Source organism: Tarenaya hassleriana, unplaced genomic scaffold (genome assembly GCF_000463585.1).
Source record: "Tarenaya hassleriana unplaced genomic scaffold, ASM46358v1 Cleome3, whole genome shotgun sequence".
Classification (NCBI taxonomy): domain Eukaryota; kingdom Viridiplantae; phylum Streptophyta; class Magnoliopsida; order Brassicales; family Cleomaceae; genus Tarenaya; species Tarenaya hassleriana.
In genome coordinates, this window is record NW_010966177.1 from 2,987,272 (window position 1) to 3,014,927 (window position 27,656).

At 39.2% G+C, this 27,656-nt stretch overlaps 8 protein-coding genes across 8 annotated transcripts; 4 read left to right on the top strand and 4 right to left on the bottom strand.

Moving 5' to 3' along the window:
- Nucleotides 1–778: 778 nt before the first annotated feature.
- On the bottom strand, nt 779–2,557 carry LOC104819021. The gene is made up of 6 exons (XM_010548881.2): nt 2,419–2,557; nt 2,276–2,307; nt 1,641–1,793; nt 1,342–1,392; nt 1,000–1,052; nt 779–883 (listed from the first exon to the last, which is right to left on the bottom strand). Exons 1-6 carry the CDS (start codon nt 2,466–2,468, stop codon nt 782–784), a joined length of 441 nt encoding a protein of 146 aa, XP_010547183.1. The 5' UTR covers nt 2,469–2,557; the 3' UTR covers nt 779–781.
- A 289-nt stretch (nt 2,558–2,846) lies between these two features.
- On the bottom strand, nt 2,847–5,083 carry LOC104819020 (ultraviolet-B receptor UVR8). The gene is made up of 4 exons (XM_010548880.2): nt 4,669–5,083; nt 4,050–4,266; nt 3,630–3,948; nt 2,847–3,540 (listed from the first exon to the last, which is right to left on the bottom strand). Exons 1-4 carry the CDS (start codon nt 5,028–5,030, stop codon nt 3,056–3,058), a joined length of 1,383 nt encoding a protein of 460 aa, XP_010547182.1. The 5' UTR covers nt 5,031–5,083; the 3' UTR covers nt 2,847–3,055.
- A 754-nt stretch (nt 5,084–5,837) lies between these two features.
- Nucleotides 5,838–7,215, top strand: LOC104819019 (chlorophyll a-b binding protein 8, chloroplastic). Its single transcript, XM_010548879.2, has 3 exons — nt 5,838–6,049; nt 6,133–6,194; nt 6,405–7,215. The coding sequence occupies exons 1-3, from the start codon at nt 5,906–5,908 to the stop codon at nt 7,018–7,020; spliced, it is 822 nt and encodes a 273-aa protein (XP_010547181.1). The 5' UTR covers nt 5,838–5,905; the 3' UTR covers nt 7,021–7,215.
- A 230-nt stretch (nt 7,216–7,445) lies between these two features.
- LOC104819018 (elongation factor Ts, mitochondrial-like) lies at nt 7,446–10,122 on the bottom strand. Its single transcript, XM_010548878.1, has 9 exons — nt 10,032–10,122; nt 9,517–9,851; nt 9,258–9,430; nt 9,039–9,128; nt 8,687–8,861; nt 8,424–8,608; nt 8,180–8,305; nt 7,957–8,045; nt 7,446–7,829 (listed from the first exon to the last, which is right to left on the bottom strand). Exons 2-9 carry the CDS (start codon nt 9,821–9,823, stop codon nt 7,790–7,792), a joined length of 1,185 nt encoding a protein of 394 aa, XP_010547180.1. The 5' UTR covers nt 9,824–9,851; nt 10,032–10,122; the 3' UTR covers nt 7,446–7,789.
- Nucleotides 10,123–11,597: 1,475 nt separating this feature from the next.
- LOC104819017 (small nuclear ribonucleoprotein Sm D1-like) lies at nt 11,598–12,930 on the top strand. The gene is made up of 4 exons (XM_010548877.2): nt 11,598–11,696; nt 11,845–11,921; nt 12,336–12,527; nt 12,626–12,930. The coding sequence occupies exons 1-4, from the start codon at nt 11,683–11,685 to the stop codon at nt 12,685–12,687; spliced, it is 345 nt and encodes a 114-aa protein (XP_010547179.1). The 5' UTR covers nt 11,598–11,682; the 3' UTR covers nt 12,688–12,930.
- A 3,072-nt stretch (nt 12,931–16,002) lies between these two features.
- LOC104819026 lies at nt 16,003–18,038 on the top strand. Its single transcript, XM_010548888.1, has 4 exons — nt 16,003–16,177; nt 16,280–16,379; nt 17,128–17,517; nt 17,736–18,038. The coding sequence occupies exons 1-4, from the start codon at nt 16,071–16,073 to the stop codon at nt 17,868–17,870; spliced, it is 732 nt and encodes a 243-aa protein (XP_010547190.1). The 5' UTR covers nt 16,003–16,070; the 3' UTR covers nt 17,871–18,038.
- Nucleotides 18,039–20,560: 2,522 nt separating this feature from the next.
- LOC104819028 (zinc finger protein CONSTANS-LIKE 9-like) lies at nt 20,561–23,193 on the top strand. Its single transcript, XM_019203123.1, has 5 exons — nt 20,561–20,730; nt 21,508–22,083; nt 22,383–22,622; nt 22,711–22,768; nt 22,861–23,193. The coding sequence occupies exons 2-3, from the start codon at nt 21,569–21,571 to the stop codon at nt 22,558–22,560; spliced, it is 693 nt and encodes a 230-aa protein (XP_019058668.1). The 5' UTR covers nt 20,561–20,730; nt 21,508–21,568; the 3' UTR covers nt 22,561–22,622; nt 22,711–22,768; nt 22,861–23,193.
- LOC104819027 (RRP15-like protein) lies at nt 22,942–25,405 on the bottom strand. The gene is made up of 8 exons (XM_010548889.2): nt 25,280–25,405; nt 24,462–24,900; nt 24,277–24,378; nt 24,078–24,159; nt 23,967–23,986; nt 23,799–23,859; nt 23,436–23,608; nt 22,942–23,312 (listed from the first exon to the last, which is right to left on the bottom strand). Exons 2-8 carry the CDS (start codon nt 24,891–24,893, stop codon nt 23,250–23,252), a joined length of 933 nt encoding a protein of 310 aa, XP_010547191.1. The 5' UTR covers nt 24,894–24,900; nt 25,280–25,405; the 3' UTR covers nt 22,942–23,249.
- Nucleotides 25,406–27,656: the final 2,251 nt, after the last annotated feature.

Consider the following 27,656-nt stretch of genomic DNA (forward strand, 5'->3'; position numbering starts at 1 on the left):
TCCTTAAGGAAAGGGGGGGAAAAGGCTCAAAGGTTGGAGAACCAAACCACAAATAAACAACGGTTAAACCGAGTAAGAAAACCGACCGGTTTGAATGCCGGTATGGGCATAGAGTAGAACCATGATAAAACCACCAATAACACACTACACTAAGGCATTTTGGTTCACATCCATTTGATATTTGCTTTCAAGATCCCACGACAATTACATTGGCCTAAACCAAGTCCCTACATTCCCGAAACACCGAAAGATTGTTTCGCCTGCTGGGGGGGCTCGAGCAGCGGTACAGAAAAGCGACGGGAAAGAGGGGTCAATCGGTGTTGTTGCATTCTGCTTCCGAGCTCAGCTCCTCTTCCATGCACTCCTTGCTCTCATCCGATCCATTGTGCTCATCTGTATCCGTGGTTAGGTCGATGACCTCATCAAAACCCCATCAGAAATTTGGTTCCAACTCTTCCAATGCTCGACCACATTTCCACAAAGAAGATAAGCAACCTTTTGGTTCAAAAGTTGAGCAAAACCCGAGGGCAAACCTGAAACTTCTCAGCCAAGAAAGCAAGGTATTCCTGATGCCCTTCCATTACGTACTCGAGATATTCGATGTTTTAAGTGTTTGGACAGAGGACACTATGCAAATGAGTGCCCGAATCGAAGAACTTTCGTAATAACGGAGAGGTTGAAACTGAAGCTGAGGGTGAATCTGATTCAATGCCGTCTTTGGAGAGTGATGTAGATGAGCAAGAGGCTGAGTCAGGTAAACTGATGGTGACTCGAAGAGTGGTCAATGATTAAAACTTGTCGGCCTTGGAGTCAGCAATCCACGGCTGAGTTCGCTCCTGTAGTCTTGGGGCGGAGGTCCCGCTTTGTTTGCCGAAGCCATTATCTGAGAATATTTTTTTTTTTGGTTCGGCGAAACAACCATCTTGTGAGAATGGATGATGTTACAACTAATGAGAAGCACTAAAAGCGTATGAAAGAGGGCGAAAAAGCCGGTTTTACCTTATGAGGCAGTCTTCCCCAAACATCTCCACCGTAGTACATGATCGGTCTCTCTGAAAGAAAAAACGCAATTTCATAACAGAAAAAGAAACCAACGATCAGTTCAAAATCCCAATGTCTGGATCTCAGAACATCGTGTTCCTGAGTTCTCGGACCAGGAAGAAACGAGAGAAATACAAGTTCGACGTGTGAATCTTGGATTATGATAATTTCTTGGAACAGAACAATTTGATAATATTTCCACAGCAACCTAAGCGAAAGAAGACCAAAAGATTGCAGGAGGTGTAATGTGTAAGGACATACATATCGAACGGCACAAAACATGGATGAGCTTGGACTCACCAGATAAATCCACAGTAGGATCGTTGTAGAGATGCATTGCAGCTGCCCAGCCTGCAATCATAAAACACAAGGAACACATGAAAATGACAAGTGCTTCGAATGCGTAGATAAACACGAAATTCAGAACCTAATAATGCCGATAATGTTGAGCAATTTGGTAAGGGTGTAATACTAGCAACAGGTTCAAAGATTATTCAAGACGCACGGTCTAGTTCATGAAAGGGATGATGAGATGGTAAAATATGTTAAAAAACTTCTGCAAAATTAACAAGCCGAGTCGGGTCGGGTCAGATACATACGCTCACTCAGGAGCTGATAAGCTTCACTCCTGTAACACCCCTCTAGAGGTATAATCCTCGTAGCAGAGTTCGACACCACAGGGACGTTCTTCGAGGCCGGGACTTGGCTCTTCTCACTCTCATTCCCTTGGGAGCTGCTTGTTCGGTCCAATTCTGCAACATTTTTTACCTAAAATTAACCCAGAAAACAAACCTAGAAACTCCACCATCTTTGACATTATCACTACATACTTGAAGAGGATCTTGTTTTCCATGAAATCAAACCAAATTGGACCGAGAACCCAACATTAAGAAACGAATAATAATCACCGGTTTCCGCTTGGAGAAGGTATAAATCATAACTTTTCGGCTGACAGTATCGTTTTCTTCCTAAAAAGTTCATGAGCTCATCATCACCTACCGTATTATCATCAGCTTATAGATTTTCCATGATAGCGACGCTACTAGAGTTTCTACACTAATACATACACCCCTAATCACACTTCTTGGACTTGTTCCTCCATATTCGCTAATCTAAGCTTGATACCAGAGAATTAGATACTATCGCAGCCAAGAATTCATCCCCATTCCTCCAAGAGAAGCAAGTAAATCCGTAAGAAACAAACAAAATTCAAATCGAGAGAGAACCCACGAACCTCCCGGTTTCCGGCGATTCAAAGAACGGTTCCTGCGATCCAAAGATAAGCAGCAAAAAAATGAGCACCAAATCGCCGAGTCAACACAGAGAAGAATACTCAAAAGCCAACAAAGAAGAGAGAAAGAGGAAGAGAGAAGTTACCTCTGGTTAGGGGGAGTATACCGTTTCGATGCCGAGCTCGAATCCGCCATTGACGAGCTATGGTTCTCCGTCTCTCCCGAGAACGATCTCTCCCCGTGGAGATCTGTCAACTCTTCGCTCTACACAAGAGCACTTAGAAAAATGGGTCGTCGCGAGTCTTTATTCTCACGCGCGGCTCTTTTGGCGCGTGTCCGCCAAGTGCTCGCGCTCTCTCGCTTCATTACACCCTTCCGTAATCTTCGTTACTTGCCTTAAATTTTGATGAAATTGAGATTTCATCCTCCTATTTTTTATTTGTTCTTTTCAGCCCATATCCAAATCCAACCGATTAAACCACCAAGAAAACGGAAACCGCATTCCTTCACTTACAAATCAAGAAAACCCTTAAAATTGATCCGTTGATATCCAGGAAAAATGAACATTTTACCTACAAAAAACTACTTCCAGGAAAAGGAGGTTACATACAAAATCTTTTACATCTACCTTCCAATCCGTAGATGTTAAGCAATGTATGTTACATGTTGCAAGTTCTCAACTTTTGATATTGTGAACTTTCAATCTTTACACCAGGCCTCATTAAATCCTTCTGAAGATTCACATCACTTGTATAACAATCTCAATGTTGATTTTGGGTGAGTTATTGAGCCACTAGGATCAAGCTGTGATCCAAACCCGAGGTAGCTTGAAGAACACGGCCCTCGAAACCCTCAAGCAACATCGGCTCAGCCTCATCAATCGAGCTTCCAAGCCCGAGTCTTCCGTTCTTACCGCAACCCCAAACCCACAAGTCGCCTTTGTCTGTTAGAGCCAGGGAGTGGACACGCCCTGCAGATACTGTCGTAGGAGTTTCCCCTTCCAGACCCTCTACTTCTCTCGGCAGGCTTTCGGATCCTCCCCTCCCGAGCTGATGACTCCGGTTCCAACCCCATGAGATGATCTTTGCTCCATCTGTGTTGGTCGAATTGGATGACTTGATGCTGCAGATAGATAAAGAATGACCAAGACCAGCAGCTATGGAAATCGGGTGTTCAGCTATGTCAACAGGGAACATTCCTAGGTCTTGTTTGGACCGACCCAGCTGACCGTAGATGTTGCTACCGGAGCTCAAAAGGGTGCCATCACCTAAAATCAGAAAAGCTAATGTGTATAAACTATCTTCACAACGTATTTGGACTCTGAGTTAGAAGATTAGGCCGGTATTCTTAACTTACCACAAAGGACCAATGAGTGATCAAACCCGCATGCAATATCTGCTACTTTCACGTTACTCAATTCTTCAACTAGACGAGGTTCCCAAGCTATCGGCATGCTGCTCTCCTTCGTCATCGCTTGCAGGACTTGCTTTTCGGCCGCTTCAAGATTCAAATCTGAAATTTGTTGATCTGTTCCAGCCACGTTTAAGTGTGAATCCAGCATAGATGCCTCAAGTGGCACTCCGACATTGCCTATCCTACAATCAGCTGCATAACCCCAGCCGAAAAGTTTCCCATCCATGGTAAGTGCAAGTGCATGACCCCAACCAAAGGATACCTATCAAAAGAGAATTAGCCTTTCAGTGTACCTTCCTGTAAAGAGTTCAACACGTATTAGATCGATTACACAAGAAGGATCATCAAAATTAGTTTCCCGACCTTAGCTATGTGTTCTTCAGCTAAGGCTTCAACTCTCGAAGGAATTAGAGCTTCCACGATTCCTTTTCCAAGACCAAGCTGTCCTCTCTTGGATCTTCCCCAAACCCACAAAGAGCCATTATCTCCAATGGCCGCTGAAACAACTCCAGATGCAAAGGCTGCCCTAACATTCACATTATCTAAGCCTTCTACTCTCTTGGGTTCACTCCTCGCATCTCTGTTAATTATTGAAACATCTTCATCATCATTACACAGCTTTGCATCAAAACTCCAGACATGCTGACATAACAATCCCACCAAGTGCCATTGTTATGACCCTCAAAAGCATCATTCCTGAACTCGCTATGTAAAGCGAGTGAAGTACATGCCTTTCTGATAATCATTTTCGAGGAAGCACAAATATTTGATCAGAGACATAGCCAATCTACAAACTATGAATATGATCCGGTAACGCTATACATCAACAGATTAATCTCTCATCGCCAATCGCTTCCTCACAAGACTCGTACTTGAAGATAATAACAGTAACAGCAAGCACACACGCACAAAAAGTATATCAGAACAACAGCTGAAGAAGCCAATGTAAGAGTCATTTAGGATGTTTCTGCTCCGAAATTACCTAGCGGCAAACGTGCTTCGACCGAGCTGACCCTCATCGTTGCGACCCCAAGCCCAAATCTCACCGCCGCAAGTGACTGCGAGGGAGTGGTAGTGCCCGGCGGCTACGTTGGAGACATCGGAAGGAAGGTTACAGACGATGATGGGCTCGTAGGCATCGGTTCCGAACCCCGTAATCTCCGGCAAATGGCCCAGAGCGCCATGACTGCCGTCGCCGAAGCTCATCACAGTTCTTCCACCGGGATTGGTCGTGAACCTTCTTCTTCTGCTAACGCCATTGAAGAGAATCTCTTTCCAGAATTTCAAATCGGAAGAAGAAATTTTCCGGACTCTCACCTTCGTGATCGACGGTAATCGCAGCATTTCTCGCTGGAGAATCTGAATGGATGGAGAGGTTCCACTTTGAATGTCAATGAAACCATCGGACAGAAACAGAGGGTTCGCTCATAAATCCTTCCGTACAAAGCCTCTCTCCCGCTTAGAGGTTTTTCTATGAATAGAAAGTTGGGAAGATACCCAACCGTTTTCAATTTCGGTTTGTTCTTTCAACCCAAACTAACCGAACCAAAAAAAACTGAAACCACTTTCAATAGACGCAAAAACTTCAAATAGACCTGAATTGAACATACATCGAACCGAACCGTAGTTAAATACATTTCAAACCGGTTCAAATTCTTCAAAACTAATATAACGTTTACAATTTTCTTATTCCAATTGTAGATGGACAAAGTTGGTTCTTTTATTTCAGTTTCGATTAGAATTTAGTTCCAAATTTGATAAATGATTAACTTAACCAAATCGAATTCTTAGTTTGGAATTGTAGAATTTGGACCAAATGGAATATGATTCGGTTTGGAAAAAATATCTTTCTCTCCGATTCGTTCAGAAGCTTTAGCTCTAACCAATCAGATTCCACCTAAAGATTTTTACTGTTATTTATGAACGTGACAAAAATGCAAAATGGAACAATTCCTTGGCGGGTAATATGCCACGTGGAAGGAGAATCTGACGTGGCAGATAATCAGGAACATAAACAAGACCTCTTATCCAGCCAATGATGCCACGTGGACATATCCTGTTGGTGAATCAGATCCTGACCTAATCTGAGCAAAAACCACGTGGCTATTTCAAGCCCACAAGTAAATTCATTGGCCCTTGTCACTTCGTTCCTCCACTCCCTTTGGATATTATTGTCATCTCTCACTGAAACCACAACAAGGAGCAAGGAAACTGCAACAATGGCGACACAAGCACTTGTGTCTTCTTCACTCAGCTCTTCTGTAGAGACAGCGAGACAGATTCTTGGCGCCAGACCCACTTCATTTTTGGTGCCAAAGAAGGGCTCTTTTGTCGTTAGGGCTGCTTCAACTCCTCCTGTCAAGGTATATCTCCACATATGTATGTATATATATGCATGTGTGTGCGTGTGTGTGAATCTGATCATGATTTGTGCATTGGATCTCAGCAAGGAGCAGACAGACAATTGTGGTTTGCATCAAAGCAGAGTCTCTCCTACTTGGATGGCAGGTAAACCTTGTTCTGATTACAACAGATAAGGTTATCGCGAATTCAAACAAATGCTAAGATTTGTCGGATACGATTGATGAAGTGATCATAGATTGATCTTGTGTACCTGTTATACACAAAAGATTCATCCTTTTGAAGACATGATCTACGATTTTACCTAGTTATGCTCTCTTAGATGTTCTAGTTACGTCAACTCTGGGGATTCTGCAGCTTACCCGGTGACTTTGGCTTCGACCCACTTGGTCTTTCGGACCCAGAAGGCACCGGAGGGTTCATCGAGCCGAGATGGTTAGCCTATGGAGAGATAATCAATGGACGGTTCGCTATGTTGGGAGCAGCAGGAGCCATAGCCCCCGAGATTCTGGGAAAAGCCGGTCTGATTCCCCAAGAAACAGCTCTTCCATGGTTCAAAACCGGTGTGATCCCTCCTGCAGGAACATACAACTACTGGGCCGATCCTTACACGCTCTTTGTCCTCGAGATGGCTCTTATGGGATTCGCAGAGCACAGGAGGTTCCAGGACTGGGCCAAGCCGGGATCCATGGGGAAACAATACTTCTTAGGGTTGGAAAAGGGTCTGGGCGGGTCGGGTGACCCGGCTTACCCTGGAGGACCCTTCTTTAACCCTCTAGGGTTTGGAAAAGACGAGAAGTCGATGAAGGAATTGAAACTCAAGGAGGTCAAGAACGGTAGATTGGCTATGTTGGCCATCTTGGGTTACTTCGTGCAGGGGCTAGTGACCGGTGTTGGACCATACCAGAACCTTCTTGATCACTTGGCAGATCCCGTCAATAACAACATCTTGACTAGCCTCAAGTTCCACTGAGATTATGTGATCCGTGTTGTCGTCGGGAAAAAAAAATTCCCAACGTGTCCCTCTCCCTCTTGTATCCTGCAGTGTCCTGTTCTTGGTACCATCGGCTTCTCCACATATGTAACATGCCTGTGTAAACAAACATATTCATGTTCTGTAAGAAATATGACAATGTTAAAGGCTTAGAAAAACAGCTTTTAGGGTTAACTGTTTGTCTTAGCTGCTTCAGAGATTCATTCATAAAGCATAAATCTTAATAAAACACAAGGAGGAAACACCATACAAGGTTAAAAAGCTAATCTTGAGATGGTGATTTAGCTGATACCTGTATAATACAGAAGTAGGACGATTAAGAGGATCCTCGTACAGAAATCAAACACGGTCTCCCGCGAAACACTCAGTTGATAAATCAAGAACATGAAACACAATCTCTAGGGTAAACATTACAGTACAGGCCCTTCATATGATGATAGTGGTCGAAGAACAAGGAAACACAAATGTTTCATAACTTCTGGTCTGAAGCAAAAACCCGAAGTAAGCAATGGAAGTAGTAGATCTTCTTATTAGCCAGATGGTGTGGAGAATACAAACTCATGCTTTTATAGCAACAGAAAATGGGGAAGGGCAAACATTCAGCAATCTCTGACATAGCATCGAAATCTCATTGTGAGCAATCTTTATCGAAGGACAAAAGCATTAGCAAAATCTAAAGAATTTAGAGCCTACTAAATCGGGGGGAAAGGTGGAGAATCTCATTACGGCTTAAAGCATATTCAGATCTTTACGCAGATTGAGCTACTGGTTCATCCGATTCTTCCTGCCTGCAAAAAATAAGTGATTCTTCCAGTCATTGCATTTACAGAAGTAGCAACTGAATGATGTTTTAACCGAATTTACAAAGTTAAAAAAATATGTATATGCAAGAGGTATAGTCATTATTATATTTACCTCTGAATTCCTTCCCCAACCTCGACTCTTAGAAAATTCCCGACCTTCACAGGGGAACCCACCTCCTTGGACAAATTATCAAGAAGAGTCTGGAACAGAACATAAACTTAGAAATGAAGGCCTAGCAGCATTTCAAGAGATTCAGCTATGACAAGCAACAATCAATGACAGACAAGGTAGTGAATAACTGATTCTTTGTGTTATAATGTATATATGCACACACCTTTACGTTCAAAGTATCATTCACAATAAACTTTTGCTCCATAAGAACAACTTCTTCAAAGTATTTACGCATGCGCCCTTCCACCATCTTCTCTACAGCCATCTGAGACTTGGCTGTACTTTCAGCCTATCACACCACATTTGACAAGAGATTATGTTATGTCACAAACAAAATTTAAACTCGAGACTTTTCCAGACCTCGGAAAATCAACCCATAAATCATCAACCAATCAAGAGACAAATACCTGAGACTTGAGAACCTCACGTTCATTTGCCAGTGCTTCTGATGAAACGTGGTCCTTAGTTAGAAACAGGGGTTTTGCTGCTACAACATGCATAGCCAGTTCTGAGCCTACACGCTGGACAGCATCTATTTGAGCATTCTCATCCCCAACTTCTAAAGCAACGATGCCCGCTATACGACCCAGCCCTGTTTTAAAATTAAACGGTTAGAAGACTGTGGAAAAGTATAGAAGGTTATAGAGAATGGGCATTGAAATATTTGTACCGGGTTGGGGGCTTGTATGAAGATAAGTAGAGAGAACACCAGGTGAAGTTTTTGACAACAAGAAACCTCTCCTAAATTTTACATTTTCCCCCATTATTGCAGCTACCTCAGTGACTGCATTTGAAACGGTTGTTTCACCGTTCACTTTAGGATGATCAAGATTCAGCTTGAAAGTCTGAATAGCATTGGTTAAAGATAATTATATATAAACTGAATGTCGACATCCTTGAATAGTGTTCAGAGCTTCAGAAAAATTGCAAGAGAAGGACGACTTCTTTTGTCAGAAACGTAGCATCAGGGTTAGGAAATGAAAAATGGAAAAAGAAACCTTAAAGCACATCAAACAACCAACCTCAAAAAGCTCGGGTCCAAAAGGAAAGACACCAGCGACTTGCTGAGAACCATTTTCAACCAGCAAAGCGTGCTTTGCCAGAGCTAAAGCCTGAAAAGCATGCCCATGTTAATGGAAATTCGATAATTCAAACGATACCATACAGGACGACCATGAATCCAAACTAGTGTCTACAGACACAATAGAGTGACATAAGTAATATGAAATGGATCAACTAACCAAGTACTGGAAAATCTCGTTTCTAGCAACAAAGTCTGTCTCACAATTGAGTTCGATAACCGCAGCTTTCTCCCCGTCTTGAGCAAGCGCAAGCAATCCCTCAGCAGCGGTTCTCGATGACTTTTTCGAAGCCAATACTTTCCCTCTCTTCCTCAAATCCTTCTGAGCAGCCTCTGCAATGGCCACGACAACAACACACAGTCCAGACAATGCACAAGACTAAGAAAACAAACGCATCAGAAACGCAACTGATTCTTACCAATGTCCCAATTGCACTCCACAAGAGAAGCCTTGACATCCTTGATCGGAGCACTTGTTCTTTCCCTCAGTTGCTTGATGAGGTTCATTTGCTCCGATGCAGCAGGAGCCGCTGAACTAAATCTCTGTGAAAATCTCCCGAAACCCCGAAAAGGGTCCGCATATCCGGACAAACCCGAGCTCTTGTACTGAGACAAAGCTTCCACTTTGGTTGCCACAGTAGAATACTCATTTCCAGAACCAAATCTACCAGTAGCACTGTAAACGAAAATCCCAACAGGCCGTCTTATAGCTTTAGCGAACGCCATTTCCGAAATACCCTCGATTTATGTTCACCTATAAACAGAAATCAAAACGATTAAAAAAAGCCCAAACGAAAAACAAATTGAATCAGAAAAGCAAAATCTGCTGCATCCAAGGGTTTAAGAAAGGGTTTTTTTCGTAGAACACGAATCTCAAGAAAAATCATCCAGAATCAAAGAAAAAAACATATGCGAACGAACTAAGGAGACTTACCACACAAAAAAAGGACCAACGACAGGATCTCAGAATCGACGAACTGAAAAACCAGAAGACAGAACAGAGCAATAGAAAGCCTAAAACCCCAGTTTTGTTTGTCCGCAATACCTCACAATACGTCGCCGTTTCAATTGTCAACCATATAAGGCTTATTCGCCATGGTTTTAGTGCCCAGTTGACGCCGTTATAAGCCCAATATGAGAAGCCCAACTATAGCCCGTGTAGATTGTAAAGGCAAGATAACGGCTCAAAGAAACGGCAGTTAAATTGTTTATAAAACGCGGGCAGGAGTGTACGTTATCTTGGTGTGATGCGCTGCAGGGGATAAATCCTGCGATTCCTGATCTTGCTTCCGCTTATTCTCTTCTCATTTTCGGGGAAGAAGAAGGAGAAGGAGACTGTTCGAGGCAGTAGAAGAGCAGGTGCGAATCTTCTCTTCTGTTTCAGGGCTTCTTCATGCTTGATTTGTCGGGATTTGCTAGAACAGAGGACCCGAGAATTGTACCAAGTCAATATGATTCTGGTACCTTATTAAAATTGTAATGGGCATATATGCATGTTTATAAAAACTGTCGATTGGGATATGTAATGGAAATGGATTACGGAAAGCATGATGCATGCGTGCATCATAAACACGTGAAGATTATTCGATGGGTTCTAGCCGGACTTAATCCGACTTCAAATGTAATGTTTGATATATATTTTTTTTGGTGATATGGAAGTTCACCGGATCTTCGGTTCAATTACATATTCGAGAGGATCGGGATAGTCCATGTGAATTTTCTTTCCCAAACTAAGGAATCGAACAGCCAACGTGAAGACGTATTGGCCAACACGCCAGCCACTCGCTCACCCTAACTTGGGTTAATGTTTGATAATTTGGATCGTCATATGGATTTTTTATACGGAGTTTTATGGTTTTCATGCGTGATATTTGAGATAGATTCGGAGATGGTGTGTCCCTTCCTTACTCTATGATATATATATATATATATAGATAAAGTTATCGGTGATAATGTCGATAATTTGTACGATTTTCTTAAACATTTTGAGTCTTTTTTTATTTGGTTTGATTCGATAAAATTTTTTACTTATCTATTATATTATAATTTGGAAAAAAAATAAAAAACTAAAATTTTAAAATTAAAATTTCAATTATTACAGACCTAAATAAAATTTATACAATGTTCAAAATATTTCAATTTTATTAATTTATCTATTTTAATTCCATTTAAAATATATTTATGATATTATTCTATCATTACCAAAATATGTTTAAAACTATAATTTTAATTTATTAATTGATAAAATTTATTTTTTTTATGTATTGATGGAAAGATTTTAATAACAATTAAAATATTTTGGCATGGTTTGTTTTGTTTTCTCGGAAGGAAAAAGAAATGGCCCTCACCTGCCCAGTCACTCATGTCTTCAGGCCCATGGTTGTCTTTCGAAGCTGGATCATGGTTAATCTGTTCAAGATTGGCCCACAATTCGTATCGGATCCTGACCCATAAATACGGATCCGGTTTATGACGACCCGCTTCATCGGATTTCATTTCATTTCAACGAGACGAGGGTTTTGGGGGGCGAGGGTTTCAGCAGCTTCACCACTTACTTTCTCCGCTGTTCTCGTCTCCGTTCGAAGATGAAGCTCGTCAGGTAATCGTTCCGATTCTCTTTTTTTTCCCCTTGGATTTCAACTAAGTTCAGTATGCAATCCCTCTTCTGCTTTAGAAATCTCCGGTCTGAATCGAATTTTTCTTTTCCTTTATTGTGTGTTATGATTTTTGCACTTTGGATGGATTAGGTTTTTGATGAAGTTGAACAATGAGACCGTGTCGATCGAGCTGAAGAACGGAACTGTTGTCCACGGCACAATCACTGGTAGGCAGTCTCTTCCCTTCGTTGTTTTATTCGTAGTCATGACCTTTCTTCTCTGCTACATTAGTTGATTCCTGGATCTAGTACTGAAATCACAAAGCTCCATTTCAAATATTGCCGCGAAAATCTCGATTTCATTGGCTTGTAGACTATCAAGATCATGAGCATTTGATTGAGATTATGTGTGTACTTCGGTTGCTACTGTTCCGTGGTTGTTGATGGAACTCTATCTATCCATTGGCCTTTTAGGCTTAAATTTAGTTTGGCGAAGATATAATGAAGTTATTAGTTTGTCAATATTTCACAATAGTTCTCCCCGAGGTGCAATCTAATTCACTGATTTCATCTTATTTCATGTGACTTCATCTTATTAATAAAAAAAGTATGTTTCTAATGTTAGTCTTGCTGTTTTTTTAGGTGTGGATGTGAGCATGAACACTCACCTGAAGACCGTTAAACTGACTTTGAAGGGGAAAAACCCGGTTACACTTGATCATCTAAGCGTTAGGGGTAACAATATCCGCTACTATATTCTTCCCGATAGCTTGAATCTGGAAACTTTACTCGTGGAGGACACTCCCAGGATCAAGCCCAAGAAAGCTGCCGCTGGTAAGTCTTACTCTGTTTCGCTCAAGTGAATGGATAACTCTATGCATCAGCTTTCTTATTGATTTGGTTTCCACATTTCATTTTCTTTGTATTTCCAGGGAAACCTGTTGGACGTGGTCGTGGACGTGGACGTGGGCGTGGGCGTGGCAGAGGCCGTTAGATGTATTCTCTGTGCATGTGCCCTTGGTGGGCATTGTTGGCTACTGTCCAGGATAAAAATGATGAGGTCAGTGACTTAAATTTGTAGGAAGGGGAACTTGTGCTTCGATTTGTAGGATATGTAACCGAGTTATGCTTCTAGGAACTCTTGGAAGGAGGAAATTTGTTTTAACCAAATGGTAGTAATATGCAACATGTTTCTTCAATGCAGTTGCAATCCCACAAACATACATATTTAATTTGAGCTAAGAGCTTTATTCATGTGATGAATATAGCTGAATGTATAATATTCTCTGATGTAACCCGTTTCACATGATCGTGCACGGGGGCTCGTGATTGTAAACGGGCTCCCCGGCAAGTAACTGGTTAGGGTAGCACTGGTAGGGATAGGGATAGCAAGGCAAACCACCATATCCATGAGGGCATGGACAAAAAGGCTCGGGCTTTTTTTCCCTTGCCTGTTTGTCACCACCGTCCTGTTTCCCGTCAGGCTTTTCCCCGCAGCCATTCTTGTCATCGGGTTTCTTCGGGGGTTCGACTTTGCTCACGCTTACGAGCTCGGCATATGCTACCACCTTCCTTAGCTCTCTCGTCAGTGTGATCATATCCACTCCTTCCCCTGTTATCTCTATCTCGTTCCTGTAATCCCCCTTTATTTCCACCGATGTTACGCCTACATAGTCTTTTCATAAGCATAATAATGATCCCCGCATCAGTTTTTACAGATTCGGGACGCATATTCTCTTGGGAGGAGGCCCCCAATCAGATATGTTTTACCTGAGAACTGAACCGCTTAGCGGGGGCGGGATCGAGTTTCTAAACATTTCAGGTGCAAGTTGCTACATTCGCAGGGACGGATTGACGGAATTAGGTTCCGGGCTTGCCTCCAAACTAAGAATCCTGAACCTAAGGATGTGCAGAACAGTCGGTGATCAATCCATCGAAGCTATAGCAAAAGGTTGCCCATTGCTCCACGAGTGGAACTTGGCACTGTGCCACGAGGTTAGGGTTTTGGGATGGGAAGCCATTGGCTATAACTGCCATAACTTGCAGAAACTCCACGTTAACCGGTGTAGGAACCTATGTGACCGAGGCTTGCAGGGTCTGAGGGACGGTTGTAAGAATCTTCAATCTTTTGCTGCATACAAAGCAAAACGGTTGACTGAACTAATTAATGGTATTGACATTGGGTTATGTTAACCCATCGGTACTGAAAGCGGTATGACCAACAGGGTTCTGCACGGTTTGGTTATTAACCGAATAAAATCGCTTAATCGACTGGTTATCATCTGGTCGGTTCGGTTATTTCTGATTGGTTATTTATTGAAGCCTAACTCTATATACTAGGACTCCAACTTCATGAAATGCACATATTTTTTGGTCAGCGCCGAATCGAATTTAAATTTGGTTATTGTTTGGGTTATAGTTTTTAATAGACAGACCGAATTAAACCGATTCAAATTAAGTATATACCTTCATTATCTTGTTTCCTTGAGAGGAACGCCTCTGTCGTCCAAGATTCGGTTGAATCAAGAACAGAAATATGATCTGTGAGAACTCCTTTGTGTTTTTCTTTTGGGGGTGCTGTCTTGTGTAGAACACGGTCTTGCAAAGTAGTTTGCGTCCATATATTCATGCTCCCAAGGAATTGGAACAGTTTAAATTTCGTTTTCAATTATTTTCCTAGTATTTATTTGCGTTTAGTTTTAGTGCCACTTGCATATATTGTTTATTTCATACCAAAAATTAAATTGTTACAAGTAGTATTTTTATAATTATTGTTTGATCCGATGGGGGGACGTCATTAACGGATTTAATCATATGATTAGTCGCTTTAATTATTTAATATGTCGCATGAGCAAGAATCTTAGACATTTACGATGTTTTTTCGTTGTTATATAATTATTTATGAATTTCATAGGAAAGTCTACGAGTGACTTCTTCCCCTTAATCATAGATTCTTGACGCTGCGGTTTAAATAAATAGGATACTATAAAAGATTGACTTAATTTATGGTCAAAGTACTTGAATAATTTGGTTTATTGAATATATTCACAACACGGTTTTGTTTAGGGCTGGGCGTTTCGGTTCGGTTCTTCGGAACCAGATCGAACCGAACCGTTAAAACGGTATTTTTTTCGATCCGAAACCGTTGTTATTTTCCGAACGGTACCATTTGTAGAAAACCGAATTTTCTGGAATCGAACCGAACCGAACCGAACTTTAAAAATACCGAAAAACCGAATATTTTTAAAAGAAATATACAATTTTTAAAAAAAAATCCAGAACCGAACCGAGACCCGACTGGCCCGACCCGACCGGCCCGTAGCCCATTTGACCCGAGGTCCGAAAGCCCGAAGTTTAATGAGCCTATATTTTTTAGGCCCGTGTCCTTATAATTTTCGGGTGGGCTCGGGCCGGGTTTCGGGCTCCAGGCTTAATTGACATCCCTAAGAAGAGGTTTTATGTCAAACTATTATGTTTGGTTGGCTCATGGAGAAACGTATGATACGTCGTCATCATCACGTGTTTCACAAATACAAGAACCAATACTGTGACACCACCATTGAATTTGGTGGCAACCCCTGGGGTAAAAAAGGGAGAAAGACGTCCATCGCTGTCAGAGGTAGGGCGGTAGAACTGAGCGTAGTAACTTGCTGGATCAAATGGTGGTTGGAACTACAACCAAGAAAATGACAGTAATTAGGTCGGAAGACAAGATGGAGAGAAAATGCAAGTGCTAACCTACACGTTGGCACACTATGCAATTATTAAACCGGATCTAACCGGGTTCTTTTTTTTTCCAACAACTCAGGTCTCTTTTAAAGGTGTCAATCAAGTCGGTCCGCTCTACTCCCACATAAACCCGCATTCGGTCTAAGAGTTTTGGGTTAAGATTCGGACGATCCGATTTTTTTTGTCTATATAACCAAATCTAAAACTCGATTATGTAGATTTCGTATTCGAATCAGATCCGACTATATGATTCAATTTATTTATAAAATTATTTTTTATTAATATTTTTTTGAAAAAATATTAGACTTTTGTACCGGTTCGAAATAGACTCGATTTAAACTCGATGTGAAAAAAAAAAATTGGACCGAAAAAACTTAAACCCAAAATCCAATATTTTTCGAATGAATTCGGGTCAATTTCGAACCTCGAACGTAAATTGAGAAGTTTTTTTGACCCTACCACTTCGAAACCTGAATTGGTAAAATAATTAATTACAAAGCCTTACACTTTTTTCACCAGGAAAAGACCAATCAAGGTCCGGTCTCATAATGGTTAGTGTGTGTATATATATATTGTAAATTTTTATAATCAATTCACTGTCTCAATCGAAAGCCCCAAAGCTAAACCCTAAACCAATCCGATTCCGGAATGAAAGTAGCGGAGAAGATTGTTTTCCTCTGGAACGATCCCCATGGCTTTGCCACTGCCATTATTGGTGCTTTAAACCCTAACCTTAATTCCTCTCTTCGCATACTGTAAGTCGTTCTTTCTCCCTCGATTTCACAACTTCTCTTCGGACTCCATTCTCTCTTTTTTTTTTTCCTTTGTTTCGATTCCGTGACATTGAATTTCTGCAGAGAAGAACCCTTCGAGCTTCCGTTGGATAAGTATGGTATTGGAGATGTCAGCGCCAGCGGAAAGATCATTCATTTCGTCGATGAAAATGGTGTTTTCCAGGTTTTTTCTTGGATTCTGTTCGATTCGGTAGAAATTAAGTGGAGAAAAGTAATTGCTATTTATGCTGTGAGATTATGGAAACAGGAGAAATTGTGCTGCGAAGAACATTTGGTGGCTAGCCCTAAGCTTGTAGACGGAACCTATTGTTTGATTTGAAGACAGATGTGAATTCAATGATCTAGGCTAGTCGAAAGGGTCATTGTGCATTGAAGTATGGTCACTTCAGCTGTGTAGAAGATAGTTCCCCCAGATTAGACACCTATGTTTATCTATCAATCGAGATGATGGATGCTTTTGTGTTCTTTTTCCTGTTTCTTGCTTCGTTGAGCCTGAAACCTCTGCCTGAACTACGTATTACATTGCTTTTTCGTTTGGCTTAGCCAAGACCGAGGCTTGTAAGAAAGAAAGTTCAGACTTTGGGGCACTTGATAAGGATAGACAGGTTGGAATAGGATGTCGACTTCCTTTGAGTGAAAGGAACAATGCTCATTTTAAGTCCTTGTCAGCCAAAGTGAAATCTGATTATGATATGAGAGTTGCTTATCTTGAATGTGATTAAGATGAATGGTATAACGTGATGCTTTTGGGTTATCAGAATTCTGACCTATTATATGATTGTTCACGTTCACGAGCATCATGATGGTGCAGACAGACCCAATGTTTGGCCCTTGTATTCATACTGAACGTGCTTTTAAGGAAAACTATAAGTGACATGATCTTATACTTTTGATTTTTATTCTCCTTCAAGGTGTCGGTGTTGCTTCTCCAAAGCTATGAGCCTCCCACGACAGCGTGTGCAATCAATGAGCTACTGGACCAAATTACAAGGGGATTGTCGACTCTGCCGACAGTGGTGGCTCCTTTTCTAGTGGCGGCTTCGAAGCTTAAGTTTCAGAACAGATCTCTTGCATCACGTAGCGAAAATGCTAATCTTTGTTATGTGCAACTTGGTCCAGAAACTGGGATTAGTAAATTATGTGCTTCTCGCATACAGAGACCACCACCATTACTGCAGATCCATTATGAACCATTGTCATGCTTTCTTCAACTGGCCCGTGTCTTAAGAATGCCTACCACTGTTCTTATCGGGCAAAGAAGTACCGCCATATCCAACAAAGCTCTAGAGGAAGAGCTTCAGGTAGTTTTTCCTTCAAGCCCAACTCATCTGCTCTCCATTTTCAATTGGGTGATTAAAACCACTTGTGGCAGCAGTTATCCACAGATCTCTTCTGTGACATGGACCGACCAGGACATGTCGTACCAAAGTCATGTGAAGTCATTTCCACGGTTAATTCTGTAAAAAAAAATACATCATTGTTACTGAATGATGATTACTTCATATGGTTGCCATTGTAGGTAATCCATGAAATAGGAGAGCTTGTGGCAAGTTCCACAGGTTTGTGTTTCTCGAGAGATGGAATCAAGTGGAACGTGCCGAAGACGTCGAAAGAAGGAGGAGAAGAGAAGCCTTGGCTTTCCCTATATGGATAATCCCCAGGTCAGATCTTTTCATTCACATCTCTCCCCACTTCTTGATGCTTCATTGTCTCTCTTACACATTTTTGTGGCCCTTTTACTGAAACAGCCTTTGTCAAGACTTTTTTTTATACGCTGCAGAATCAAAAACATTTTCATTTTGGGGAAATGGGTTTTTTTTTATAATACGTGATTTGCCAAGGGTGGGATTCGAACCGGGGTGAAACACTCTTTGCGCATACCCACCTACCAGTTGAGTCAACCATTTTTGGCGGAATTGGGTTATTTTAGTTAAGGAAACAGCTTCATAGTCTCATCTCGTTCACCAGAAACTGAGGAAACTCCTTAGCAGCCTAAAAGTAAAACCCCCACATTCTTCTGTTGTGTTTTCCCTTGTGAGAATATTGGCTAATGGAAATGACAAGTGATGGTTGGTCAGAGAGGTACGAAGTTATAAACAAACACGAGATGGAACATCAACAACAAAAAATTACTCCATCAGTTTCTAAATAGATTTTTTTTTCAAGTTTTAAGAAAATATATTAAAAAAAGTCATATATACCACCATTAAATCAAGATCTCATTAATATTTTATTAAAGTTTATATTTTTAATTAAGGGTGAAATTAGAATATTTTTTTAAAATTACATAGAAAACTTAAAACGATGTCTATTGAATAACATATAATATTCGACAATTATTAAGAAACTTTGGGAGTAGTGTTTATGTTTATACGCGTACTGTATTCAAAACCGACAATCAAATTTTTTAAATTTTGATTTTCCTAAAAACCCGAAAATCTATTTTATGAAAAAAATCAACTAAAAACCAAAAGCCACAATTTTTTAAATTTACAAACTTATGAAATTCAAAAGTCAAAAATAAAAAACTAAAGAGCAACAATCAAAAACTAAAAAAAAAAAACCAAAATAAAAACCAATGTCATTCAAGCCCATATCTCCTAGAGACCACGGTGATAGTCATGAACCTTTTTATTTCCGATCAAAACATATGTTTTTTTTTCTCCCAAACTTCTACATTTTGGTCGAATAGATTTCTAGAATTTCAGTGTCTTGTTTTTTTTTTAAATATTTTTTCCGTTTATTTTTTAGTTTAGTTTTGATAAATTTGATTTAATTAAAATAAGTATGTGTGGATCGGCTATTGGGGTTTTTTAGTGTATTCCATTTCGGTTTCGCTTTCTCTGATTTTTTTCGGATTTGATCAATTTGATTTCTCAGATTTTGGGCAGAATAGATTTCTAGAATTTATTTTATTATATATATATTAAAGTAATGTTTTGTTCTAATCAATATCGGAAAACAAAAAGGTTTAATCAAGATTTTAACCACGGCATGCTATTTCATAATTTTGTTAAGAAAATATGTTAAATAAAAAAAAAACTAACCATGTGAGCTATCATAACTCGTAACCGAACTGTGTCTTTCTTTTACGCTGATTAGATTTATCTAGCTTCGGCTCTCATATATGTATATAAGCTTATGTTCTAACGATTTTTCAAATTATTCTAAATAAACATTTAAAACAGACAAATGACTATGTTACAATAATTTTTTTTTAAAAAAAATTGTAAGAAAATTTGGGAAATAAAAAGTTATACTTTGATTTGTTTTGAAAAAGTAAAAATAAATATATCAGAATTTTGTTGACCTTATGTAATGTTATGGTTTTATTGATCAAATTCGGATTCTAATATATACATTTTTTAAAATGTATAGATGTCGACGTGTCAAGTAGGTGTTTAAAACGTTAGGTGTTGGCCTAACATGTCCAGTGTGTTTTCTTTTTTAAACATCGACATGTGATAATACAATTCCCAATCACAGTACAAACCAAAGATTGGGTTTCCTTCATCCTCCACCTAACTATTCATATTCAGCAAAAAAGTGCAGAATCCCATCTCTCTCTCTCTCTTTTTTTTATTGTATTTTTCATTTTCAAATATTATAAATATTTCCCAGTATCAATTTTATATATATGTATATATATATATATATATATTTGTAAAAGCTGCCGTGGATATTTTGTGTTTTGTTTTAGATATTTTACCAGAGGCTTTTGTGTGTTCTGATTGGCCGCAAAGCACCAAAAAGTGATCGCTTCGCTCAAGAATCTCATTGCGAGTATTACACCCTTCGTACTCGCAGGCGCGTGGATTAAACATTCACGTTTTTAAAATTAAAAATAATGTGGGACCCAAACTTGCACTTTTTCTCTTTTTATCTTTTTTTTAACTGGAAAATGATATTTTGTATACAAATTTAGAAACTTTTCATAAATATATTTTAATTTGATAAAAAATTGTATTTAAATTTAAAATTTTCTAAATATCTCTACAGATTATTTAAATTAAAAATAATTATATACATAATTAATATTTTTAAAAAAAAAATTGGATTCTACGGTAGTTACTTAACTAATATATTAGCTAATAGAATCGAAAAATTTTACCGAAAATGATTGTTACGTATAATTTTTATTAATTTTAATAATTAGTAGAAATATTTAAAAAATTTTGAATTCAAATGTAGTTTTTTTGTCAAATTAAAAATAATCGTATATAAAAATATTATATTTTGTTAAATTACTGTAGAAAAATATTATTTTTTAATATATTTTTTTTCGGTCTGATTTTGTTAAATATTTTTTTTAAAAAACAGCTTATGTCGCATGCCTACATATGATCCTTTGCACAAGCATCCATCCATGTCTATCCATCCACCTTTCTTCCTCCCCCCCGCATGAGAAATTTTCTTTTCGAGCACAAGTTCTGGAATCTCTCTCTCTTTTCTAAGGCTCTGTTCTTTGTTTTCTCCGTTTTGAATTTCTGGGTTTTGTCCAAGGATCCTCAAAGGTGAGTTTTTTGTGCCCCTCTTAACGGTTCTTTTTTGGTAAAGCCCTCTTAATCGTTCTTGTTTGCTTGTTCTTTTCTTTGGCGGTAATATTTGTGTTTTCTCACTGTTTCTTGATTAAGGCTCGGTTATATGAGTGGATCTTTGTTGCTCTTCTGCTTCTGGGTTCTTCTTCTTCTTTCTCTCTCTCTCTCTCTCTTTCTGTGATCAGTGGTTTTTCCTCAGGAGCTGAGAATTCGGAGTTTGATTCCTTGCTAACAGGTAGAAGAAACAGCAGATATTTGTTGATCTGCAGTTGAAGCTTGAGCTTTGATGCTGTTTCCTTATCTTGGTTTGGTTTTGATCATGGAATGATGTTCACGTGATACTTTCGTTTGGTTTCAATCTTCCCAAATATGCTATCTTTCTTAAGATCGTATAGATTGTTATATTCTCCTATTTGATCATTCTGGATTTGACATTAAGTTTGAAAAAATATATTTTTGATAGTCCTCGTATAAAGCTGAGTAAGATTTGTTAGCTCTTCTGAGAATCTCGTGAAGATTTCCTTTTCCTTTTCTATTGTGGCCTGTTGCTTTGCTTACTAAACCTACACCTGCTTCTGGAAATCACACCCAAATTCAGAAAGATTAGAAAAGATTGCATCTTTTTTCTTCCTTTTGACCTTAATTAAGCAACTTTTGGGGTTTTCTTCACACCTAAACCATTTTCTATATGATTTTCTTGTATGTCTTTTCCAAAGAATGTGGACTAAGACGTTAGATGATTTGTTCTTACAGTAAAGGAAGCTCCTTCCATCAGCGCATACAAAGATTTGGAGAAGGGTTGATTCAGTAAAAGATGGGGTATATGTGTGATTTCTGTGGTGAACAAAGATCCATGGTTTATTGCCGATCTGATGCGGCGTGTTTGTGCCTCTCTTGCGACCGGAACGTTCATTCCGCTAACGTCTTATCCAAACGCCATTCTCGAACACTCGTCTGCGAGAGGTGCAATTCACAGCCTGCGTCAGTAAGGTGTACAGACGAAAGGGTTTCTCTCTGCCAGAACTGTGATTGGTCTGGCCACGTCCCTTCGAATCCTTCTGCTTCGCATCATCAAAGGCAAACCATCAACTGCTATTCGGGTTGCCCTTCGAGTGCAGAACTCGGTTCTTTCTGGTCATTTGTCTCGGATAATTCCTCCCCCGGCCAGTCTGAATGTGAACAAGAAATGGGTCTGATGAGTATAGCCGATGATGGCCCGAGAGAAAACTTCACTGCCCAAGATGTTTTGGCCGGCTCTTCGTCAGTCCATGAAACCGGTTCCAGGAGAAATTGTGCTGCGAAGAACATTTGGTGGCTAGCCCTAAGCTTGTAGACGGAACCTATTGTTTGATTTGAAGACAGATGTGAATTCAATGATCTAGGCTAGTCGAAAGGGTCATTGTGCATTGAAGTATGGTCACTTCAGCTGTGTAGAAGATAGTTCCCCCAGATTAGACACCTATGTTTATCTATCAATCGAGATGATGGATGCTTTTGTGTTCTTTTTCCTGTTTCTTGCTTCGTTGAGCCTGAAACCTCTGCCTGAACTACGTATTACATTGCTTTTTCGTAGAGTCACTCGATATACCTCTGTGTTTTATCTCAATAGAGCTCATGTGAACTCTGCCATGGCACCTGCAATATTTCTTTGGACCACCTCGGAATTTGCTTCTCCTTAAACTTAAAACAAGATTGTCTTGTGGTTGGTTGAAGGGCCTTGGAGTATGTGATGAGGTTGATTTGGATCTTGAGAACTATGAACAACTTTTCGGCGTAGCCTTCAACCCTCCCAGACGAGCTCTTTGAAGAAAACGGTGGCCTTTGACAGTCTGTTTCAGAAGAACGACGTCCCTTTCTGCCAAACCCAGGTTTTTTTTCACTATCTTCTACCAGCTTATATTATATAATCAAATATAAATGGAATTACGGTTTGTGATTCTGTTTACTCAAATTCAGGGATTTGTCTGCTGCATCTGCAGATTCTTTCTTTAGTGCTAAAGCTGATTCAAAGAGAGTAAGTACCCTTCTGAAGAAAACAGAGTGAATTCATGATCATTGAAGGTCTCTGATCATATCCATATTGGCCCATTTTGGTTTGTAAAATAGGTTTTGAGAGGAAAAAGCTCCAGCTAAGGCCAAATTCCACTGTTGGGTCTGAAAGTTTCTGAATTCGAAAAACACGCAGCAAAAGAAAGCAACTTTGGCACTGAAGAGGTCAAGTTTGGTTCATTATTACATGCACCAGAGAGATCATCATGCTCTGTTCTCTTTGGCGTCAGAGAAACGGCATGAGTGGATTTTGTTCTTCTCTGATGTACTTAGGCTATTAGACGCAAAATGTTTTCTATCGTCTTTTGTTGCACTACGAGGAACAAGAATCTGTAATCTGTCTGAAACAAAAGTTCTAGTCATACAACAAAAACCTACGATTCTGGTCCCTATTTGACGGCAGACAAAAATGGCATACCAATTGGTTGATACTCTTTCCATGTTGCTTAGTCTTCTTCACCACTTTCATTCCCAGAAACACCATCAAAATCGTCAGCTCGGGTCGCATCCTGCAAGAACATTGGAAACCGAGTATATCACAAAATGAGACGTAACACGGGCATATAATATAATCTGTATCAAAAGGGCCAAGTCGCAGAGATGAGAGAGAGGTTGGTGAAAGAGAGTGATACCTGTTTCTTATCCCAGTCCTTCAGCTTTGGGTTTGCCAACATGAAGTTATCACGTAGAGGAGCCCACGCAGGAGCTTCATTACCGTTGGAGTTGGAAGAGTTGGCCTTGGCCTCTGCTGTTGTTGTCTTCCCCAACTCCGAGAAGAATGCTTCTTTTCTTCTCTTCTTTAACGCTGGTGGAAATTTCGATAGAATTAAAAACCAAGGCAAGCAGGTGAGGAGAGGTGAAAGAGAACACAGACAAGATTAAGACAGCAATGCAGTTTGATACCGTCTGATCCATCACAAAAACTTAAATAAGAGGGAGACAAGAAACAACAGAAGAAAGATCCTGCAAAAGATAAAATTGTACATAAAAGCTACCTTTAGCGTCTTTTGACCTTGAAGGATTCAGACCCTTCTGAGCATGTTGAGCCTTGTTTACCTGTGGCAACCAAGGTTCAAATCGATGGAACCGATTGGTTAACCCGAGAATGAACACTGACTACACGGGACAGAAGCAAACACAGTGCCAAAGGAGAGGAAACTTACAGCATTAAATAGTTTGACCACTATAGTTCCAGGAGGGCATGGAGGAAACCTAAGTCAGTATAAAAGAAATGCAACAATCTGAAAGAGAGATCATTAGTAAGTAAACAGTACCTCCTTTGGTAGCAACACCTATAAGAAACTTCTCATGGGAATCCAGATAATTAGCAGGCTTCACATGCCCTTTCTCGGCAACCTATTTATTAGATTAAGGAGAAAAATCATTGATGCCCGAAACCAAGGTGAACTATGAAAACAAAACCATAAAAAGAACAAAAATGTGAGTATGAAAAAGTTGGTTGATTTATCATACCAAATGCTTTTCCCTTTTGGCCTGACCCTTGACCTTTCTTTCAGCCTCCTCTTCAGCCAGTTTCTTTGCAACAAGATGCTTCTTTGCTGCGAGAATAGGACCCTGTATAGCAAACAAGATTCATCCCCAGTCCTATCTAACTCAGGAGCACAAAAAAGGAAACCAGATCAAATTAATTAGCTCACCAGTGTATCATCTTCTTTGCTCTTCTTCATAATTGCCCTGAACGCAAGTCTGAATCCCTTACTTCCTTCAGCCAACCTGGTGATCCCAGGCTGTATTTTTTCATTTTCTTTTGCTTCTTCTTCAGAATCGCCCTCGCCTAAACCTTCATCTTCATCTTCGTCTTCATCATCCTCTCTCTCATCACCTGAAGAATCCCCAACTTCATGCTCCATGGCATCATCAAGCTCATCGTTTTCATCATCGTCATCCGAATTGTACTCTCGTGCCCTCTTTTGAAACAGCTTCTTCATCTTCGTTGTGATCTTAACCTTCTCAGCAGAACCCGGTAATGCCTTTAACTTCTTCGCCTTTCCACCTTTCTTTTTCCCCACCCTTCGCTTTCTTATGCCTCTCCCTGCCACCGACAGACCAGCTTCCTCGCCGGTAGACATGTTTTACCTAGTAACACCAAACCCTTCATTAGTCACCATGTACACCACACAAAGTTCAAATCTTTGCAATACCGGAGAACTCCACTCGAATAAACCCGCAGGATCCACGAAAACTCTAAAACCCTAGCATTGTTCGTCGATTACTTTACTTTCCATGTGAAAGAGCTAAAACTGTACCCCCATAAAACTTCAGAGAGCCAAGACAATAACTATGACTCGCACATAGACACGCATGGAACCATCGAAAATCCTAGAAACACCAAATATTTTCCAATTCTGGATTGGTTTAACTCCTGAAAAGCTCGAACTCACAAAAGACAAACACCGAAAAGCCAACCCAGAAGAAGAAATTCAACTAGGAAGCTGGAGAAACTATGCAGACGCACCTTTTGAAACGATTATCCCTCCACGAATAAGAGACGGATTCTCGCCCGAGCAAAACCGCGGGATTCTCGATACGCGTCGAAGACGGCGGGTTCAAGCGACTTCTTCCCTTAGAGCGCAGCGCACTCTATTTCTTCTGCACGAAAAAAAATATATATATATATCGGGTCGGGTCGTGGAGAGGATCCGAAATCTTTTTGAGGTTTTATATTTGGGCCTTAATGGATCTCTTGTAAGCCCAATCTGCTAATGGGCATCATTTTTATTCTTCCTTTTTTTGGAAGTACTTCAATACTCATATTCTTAATTATTTTATAAGAAAATTACGTGTGATAAACATATATATATATATATATATATATATATATATTATGAAAAACAAAAGAAAAGTTTATACGTATGTATCATGCAATATGCATGATTGGTCGAAAATATGGTCCTTTTAGACGTATCGTATTTGGTAATTGATTAAAACATAAAATAAAAAACCGTGTTCTATGGTCAAAGATACGTTCCACACAAGCGAAATCCAAGTTCTTCGTTATACAAGACATTTTTTTAGCGAATAAAAAGAGGGTTTTTTTTATATAATTATATAAAAAAAACTTTAATTTTAATGGAACGTAAAATGTGATGGCCAGTTGCGAATTTATTTTTATTCTGAACTAATATTTTGTTATTAAAAAAACTTATGTTTAAGGGGTTGTAAAACAGGTAGACGACTTATTAACCGATCCTAGATTCATCTATATATGAGTTATGCTTGCTTGACATTTTTTTTGTAATTGCTCAAACAATTCTATTGGTATTCTAGCTAGATGAAATATCATTTCATGTTTTTTTTTAAAAAAAATCCGTATATGTGCACAATATATATATATATATATATATATATGTATGTAATCAAATTTCAATTCGAGGCGCCATCATTCTACCAAATTTTCACAAAATTCAAACATGTCTATCAAATCATTATCCTCTATCTACCCATGAGGGTACATAAAGCTCTAGTTGGTAACAGTAACATCTAATAATATTGAGTCTTTCATTGGTATATATATAGGCACATAAAATATATACACATGTGCATGGTGCATGCATGTGTATGTCCATGTGGCATGCAAACATGCGTGATGGAGACAGGAAAAGCTAATCCAAAAGACGGGGGGGCCATGAGCGACACATGTCGACATGACATTAAACAACAAAACATAGTGTCCACATTGTTGGGATCTCAACTCAACACATTTGTCAAAAAATGGTCAAATAATTCTATGAGCTTTTTTCAAACTCATTGGTCCCTCTCCCTCTCTCTCTCTCTCTCTCTCTCTCTCTCTCTCTCTCTCTCTCTCTCTCCATCCACCCAATCACATCTTTTACAAGTGTCCTCGCGTCTTTCCCATTTGATTTTCTCAACCTATTTTTTCTTTTCTAAAATATTATATATTTTTTTAATATTTTCTGCCAAAAATCTCCATAAATTTGCAAATTTGACGATGTGGGTCGAATCATGTCGTATTCAGAAATAAGTTCCTTTTGTTTTTTCTTCTAATATTATCTTGTTGAGGGGGATAATTTGCAGGCATTATCTATTAAAAATGTAAATTGACGGGTGAAAATAGCGATTTCCCTTGTCTATTTTTATCCGTTGTTTGTCCATACAAAACGGACTATTTATTACTGTTATTATTATTATTATTATTATTATTATTATTATGGTACGTACTTGTTCGAATCGAAATATGAATATTTTGTGTTCTTAGAATCTTATATAATTCTTAATCTTTTTGGGTATCTTGTCACATGTTTACCATTTTGTTTAGAAGGTAGTCTTTGAAAATCTGCCCATATGATCACATGTATATCAAATGAACAATAAAATAAAGACTGTTTCATAAATTATTAAACTTATGCCTAATTATATATGGCCGCTGTTAATTTTTCAACACTAATTGTTAAAATTATAGTTCAAAATAGGCCATAGCTAAAGTTGACAACTTTATCACCGCCAATTCCATATTTAACATCAGCTTCTCCATCTTCGTTCTAAAAATAAACATTTATGAAAGATATATAAATGAAGGAAAGGGAGATATTTGTACAAAAATTTATTAATAAATTCCGCCTTATTCATCATTAAAAAAAAGGAACTTTTTTTTTCTGGAAAATTATGACTTGTTAGTAACATAAGAACTTAAGATTTCGAATTTCATATTTATATTGGTACCAAGGAATTTGGTGATGTGGATCATATCTCTTGGTGAAAATTTTGTTTAAACACTTTTAACCCATAAACACTTTTTTGTTTACAGTTAAGTTATAATTAAGATATTACTTGATAAATGTATCATTTGATAGATTTTAAATTGAATTAAAACA

Coding starts and splice junctions, on each gene's coding strand:
- LOC104819021 (XM_010548881.2), bottom strand. CDS start 2,468: ATGGCGGATTCGAGCTCGGCATCGAAACGGTATACTCCCCCTAACCAG. Junction 1,393..1,640: donor TTATCAGCTCCTGAGTGAGC/GTATGTATCTGA, acceptor TTATGATTGCAG/GCTGGGCAGCTGCAATGCAT. Junction 884..999: donor GGGGAAGACTGCCTCATAAG/GTAAAACCGGCT, acceptor AAATATTCTCAG/ATAATGGCTTCGGCAAACAA.
- LOC104819020 (XM_010548880.2), bottom strand. CDS start 5,030: ATGCTGCGATTACCGTCGATCACGAAGGTGAGAGTCCGGAAAATTTCT. Junction 4,267..4,668: donor CGAAGCACGTTTGCCGCTAG/GTAATTTCGGAG, acceptor AATAATTAACAG/AGATGCGAGGAGTGAACCCA. Junction 3,541..3,629: donor TCACTCATTGGTCCTTTGTG/GTAAGTTAAGAA, acceptor TTCTGATTTTAG/GTGATGGCACCCTTTTGAGC.
- LOC104819019 (XM_010548879.2), top strand. CDS start 5,906: ATGGCGACACAAGCACTTGTGTCTTCTTCACTCAGCTCTTCTGTAGAG. Junction 6,050..6,132: donor CTTCAACTCCTCCTGTCAAG/GTATATCTCCAC, acceptor ATTGGATCTCAG/CAAGGAGCAGACAGACAATT. Junction 6,195..6,404: donor CTCTCCTACTTGGATGGCAG/GTAAACCTTGTT, acceptor GGGATTCTGCAG/CTTACCCGGTGACTTTGGCT.
- LOC104819018 (XM_010548878.1), bottom strand. CDS start 9,823: ATGGCGTTCGCTAAAGCTATAAGACGGCCTGTTGGGATTTTCGTTTAC. Junction 8,046..8,179: donor ATGATACTTTGAACGTAAAG/GTGTGTGCATAT, acceptor GTTCTGTTCCAG/ACTCTTCTTGATAATTTGTC. Junction 7,830..7,956: donor GTTGGGGAAGGAATTCAGAG/GTAAATATAATA, acceptor TATTTTTTGCAG/GCAGGAAGAATCGGATGAAC.
- LOC104819017 (XM_010548877.2), top strand. Junction 11,922..12,335: donor TGTCCACGGCACAATCACTG/GTAGGCAGTCTC, acceptor CTGTTTTTTTAG/GTGTGGATGTGAGCATGAAC. Junction 12,528..12,625: donor GCCCAAGAAAGCTGCCGCTG/GTAAGTCTTACT, acceptor TTGTATTTCCAG/GGAAACCTGTTGGACGTGGT.
- LOC104819026 (XM_010548888.1), top strand. CDS start 16,071: ATGAAAGTAGCGGAGAAGATTGTTTTCCTCTGGAACGATCCCCATGGC. Junction 16,178..16,279: donor AATTCCTCTCTTCGCATACT/GTAAGTCGTTCT, acceptor GAATTTCTGCAG/AGAAGAACCCTTCGAGCTTC. Junction 16,380..17,127: donor ATGAAAATGGTGTTTTCCAG/GTTTTTTCTTGG, acceptor TTCTCCTTCAAG/GTGTCGGTGTTGCTTCTCCA.
- LOC104819028 (XM_019203123.1), top strand. CDS start 21,569: ATGGGGTATATGTGTGATTTCTGTGGTGAACAAAGATCCATGGTTTAT. Junction 22,084..22,382: donor TGGTGGCTAGCCCTAAGCTT/GTAGACGGAACC, acceptor GTGAACTCTGCC/ATGGCACCTGCAATATTTCT.
- LOC104819027 (XM_010548889.2), bottom strand. CDS start 24,893: ATGTCTACCGGCGAGGAAGCTGGTCTGTCGGTGGCAGGGAGAGGCATA. Junction 24,160..24,276: donor CCAAAAGGGAAAAGCATTTG/GTATGATAAATC, acceptor TCTAATAAATAG/GTTGCCGAGAAAGGGCATGT. Junction 23,860..23,966: donor TGGTCAAACTATTTAATGCT/GTAAGTTTCCTC, acceptor TGGTTGCCACAG/GTAAACAAGGCTCAACATGC.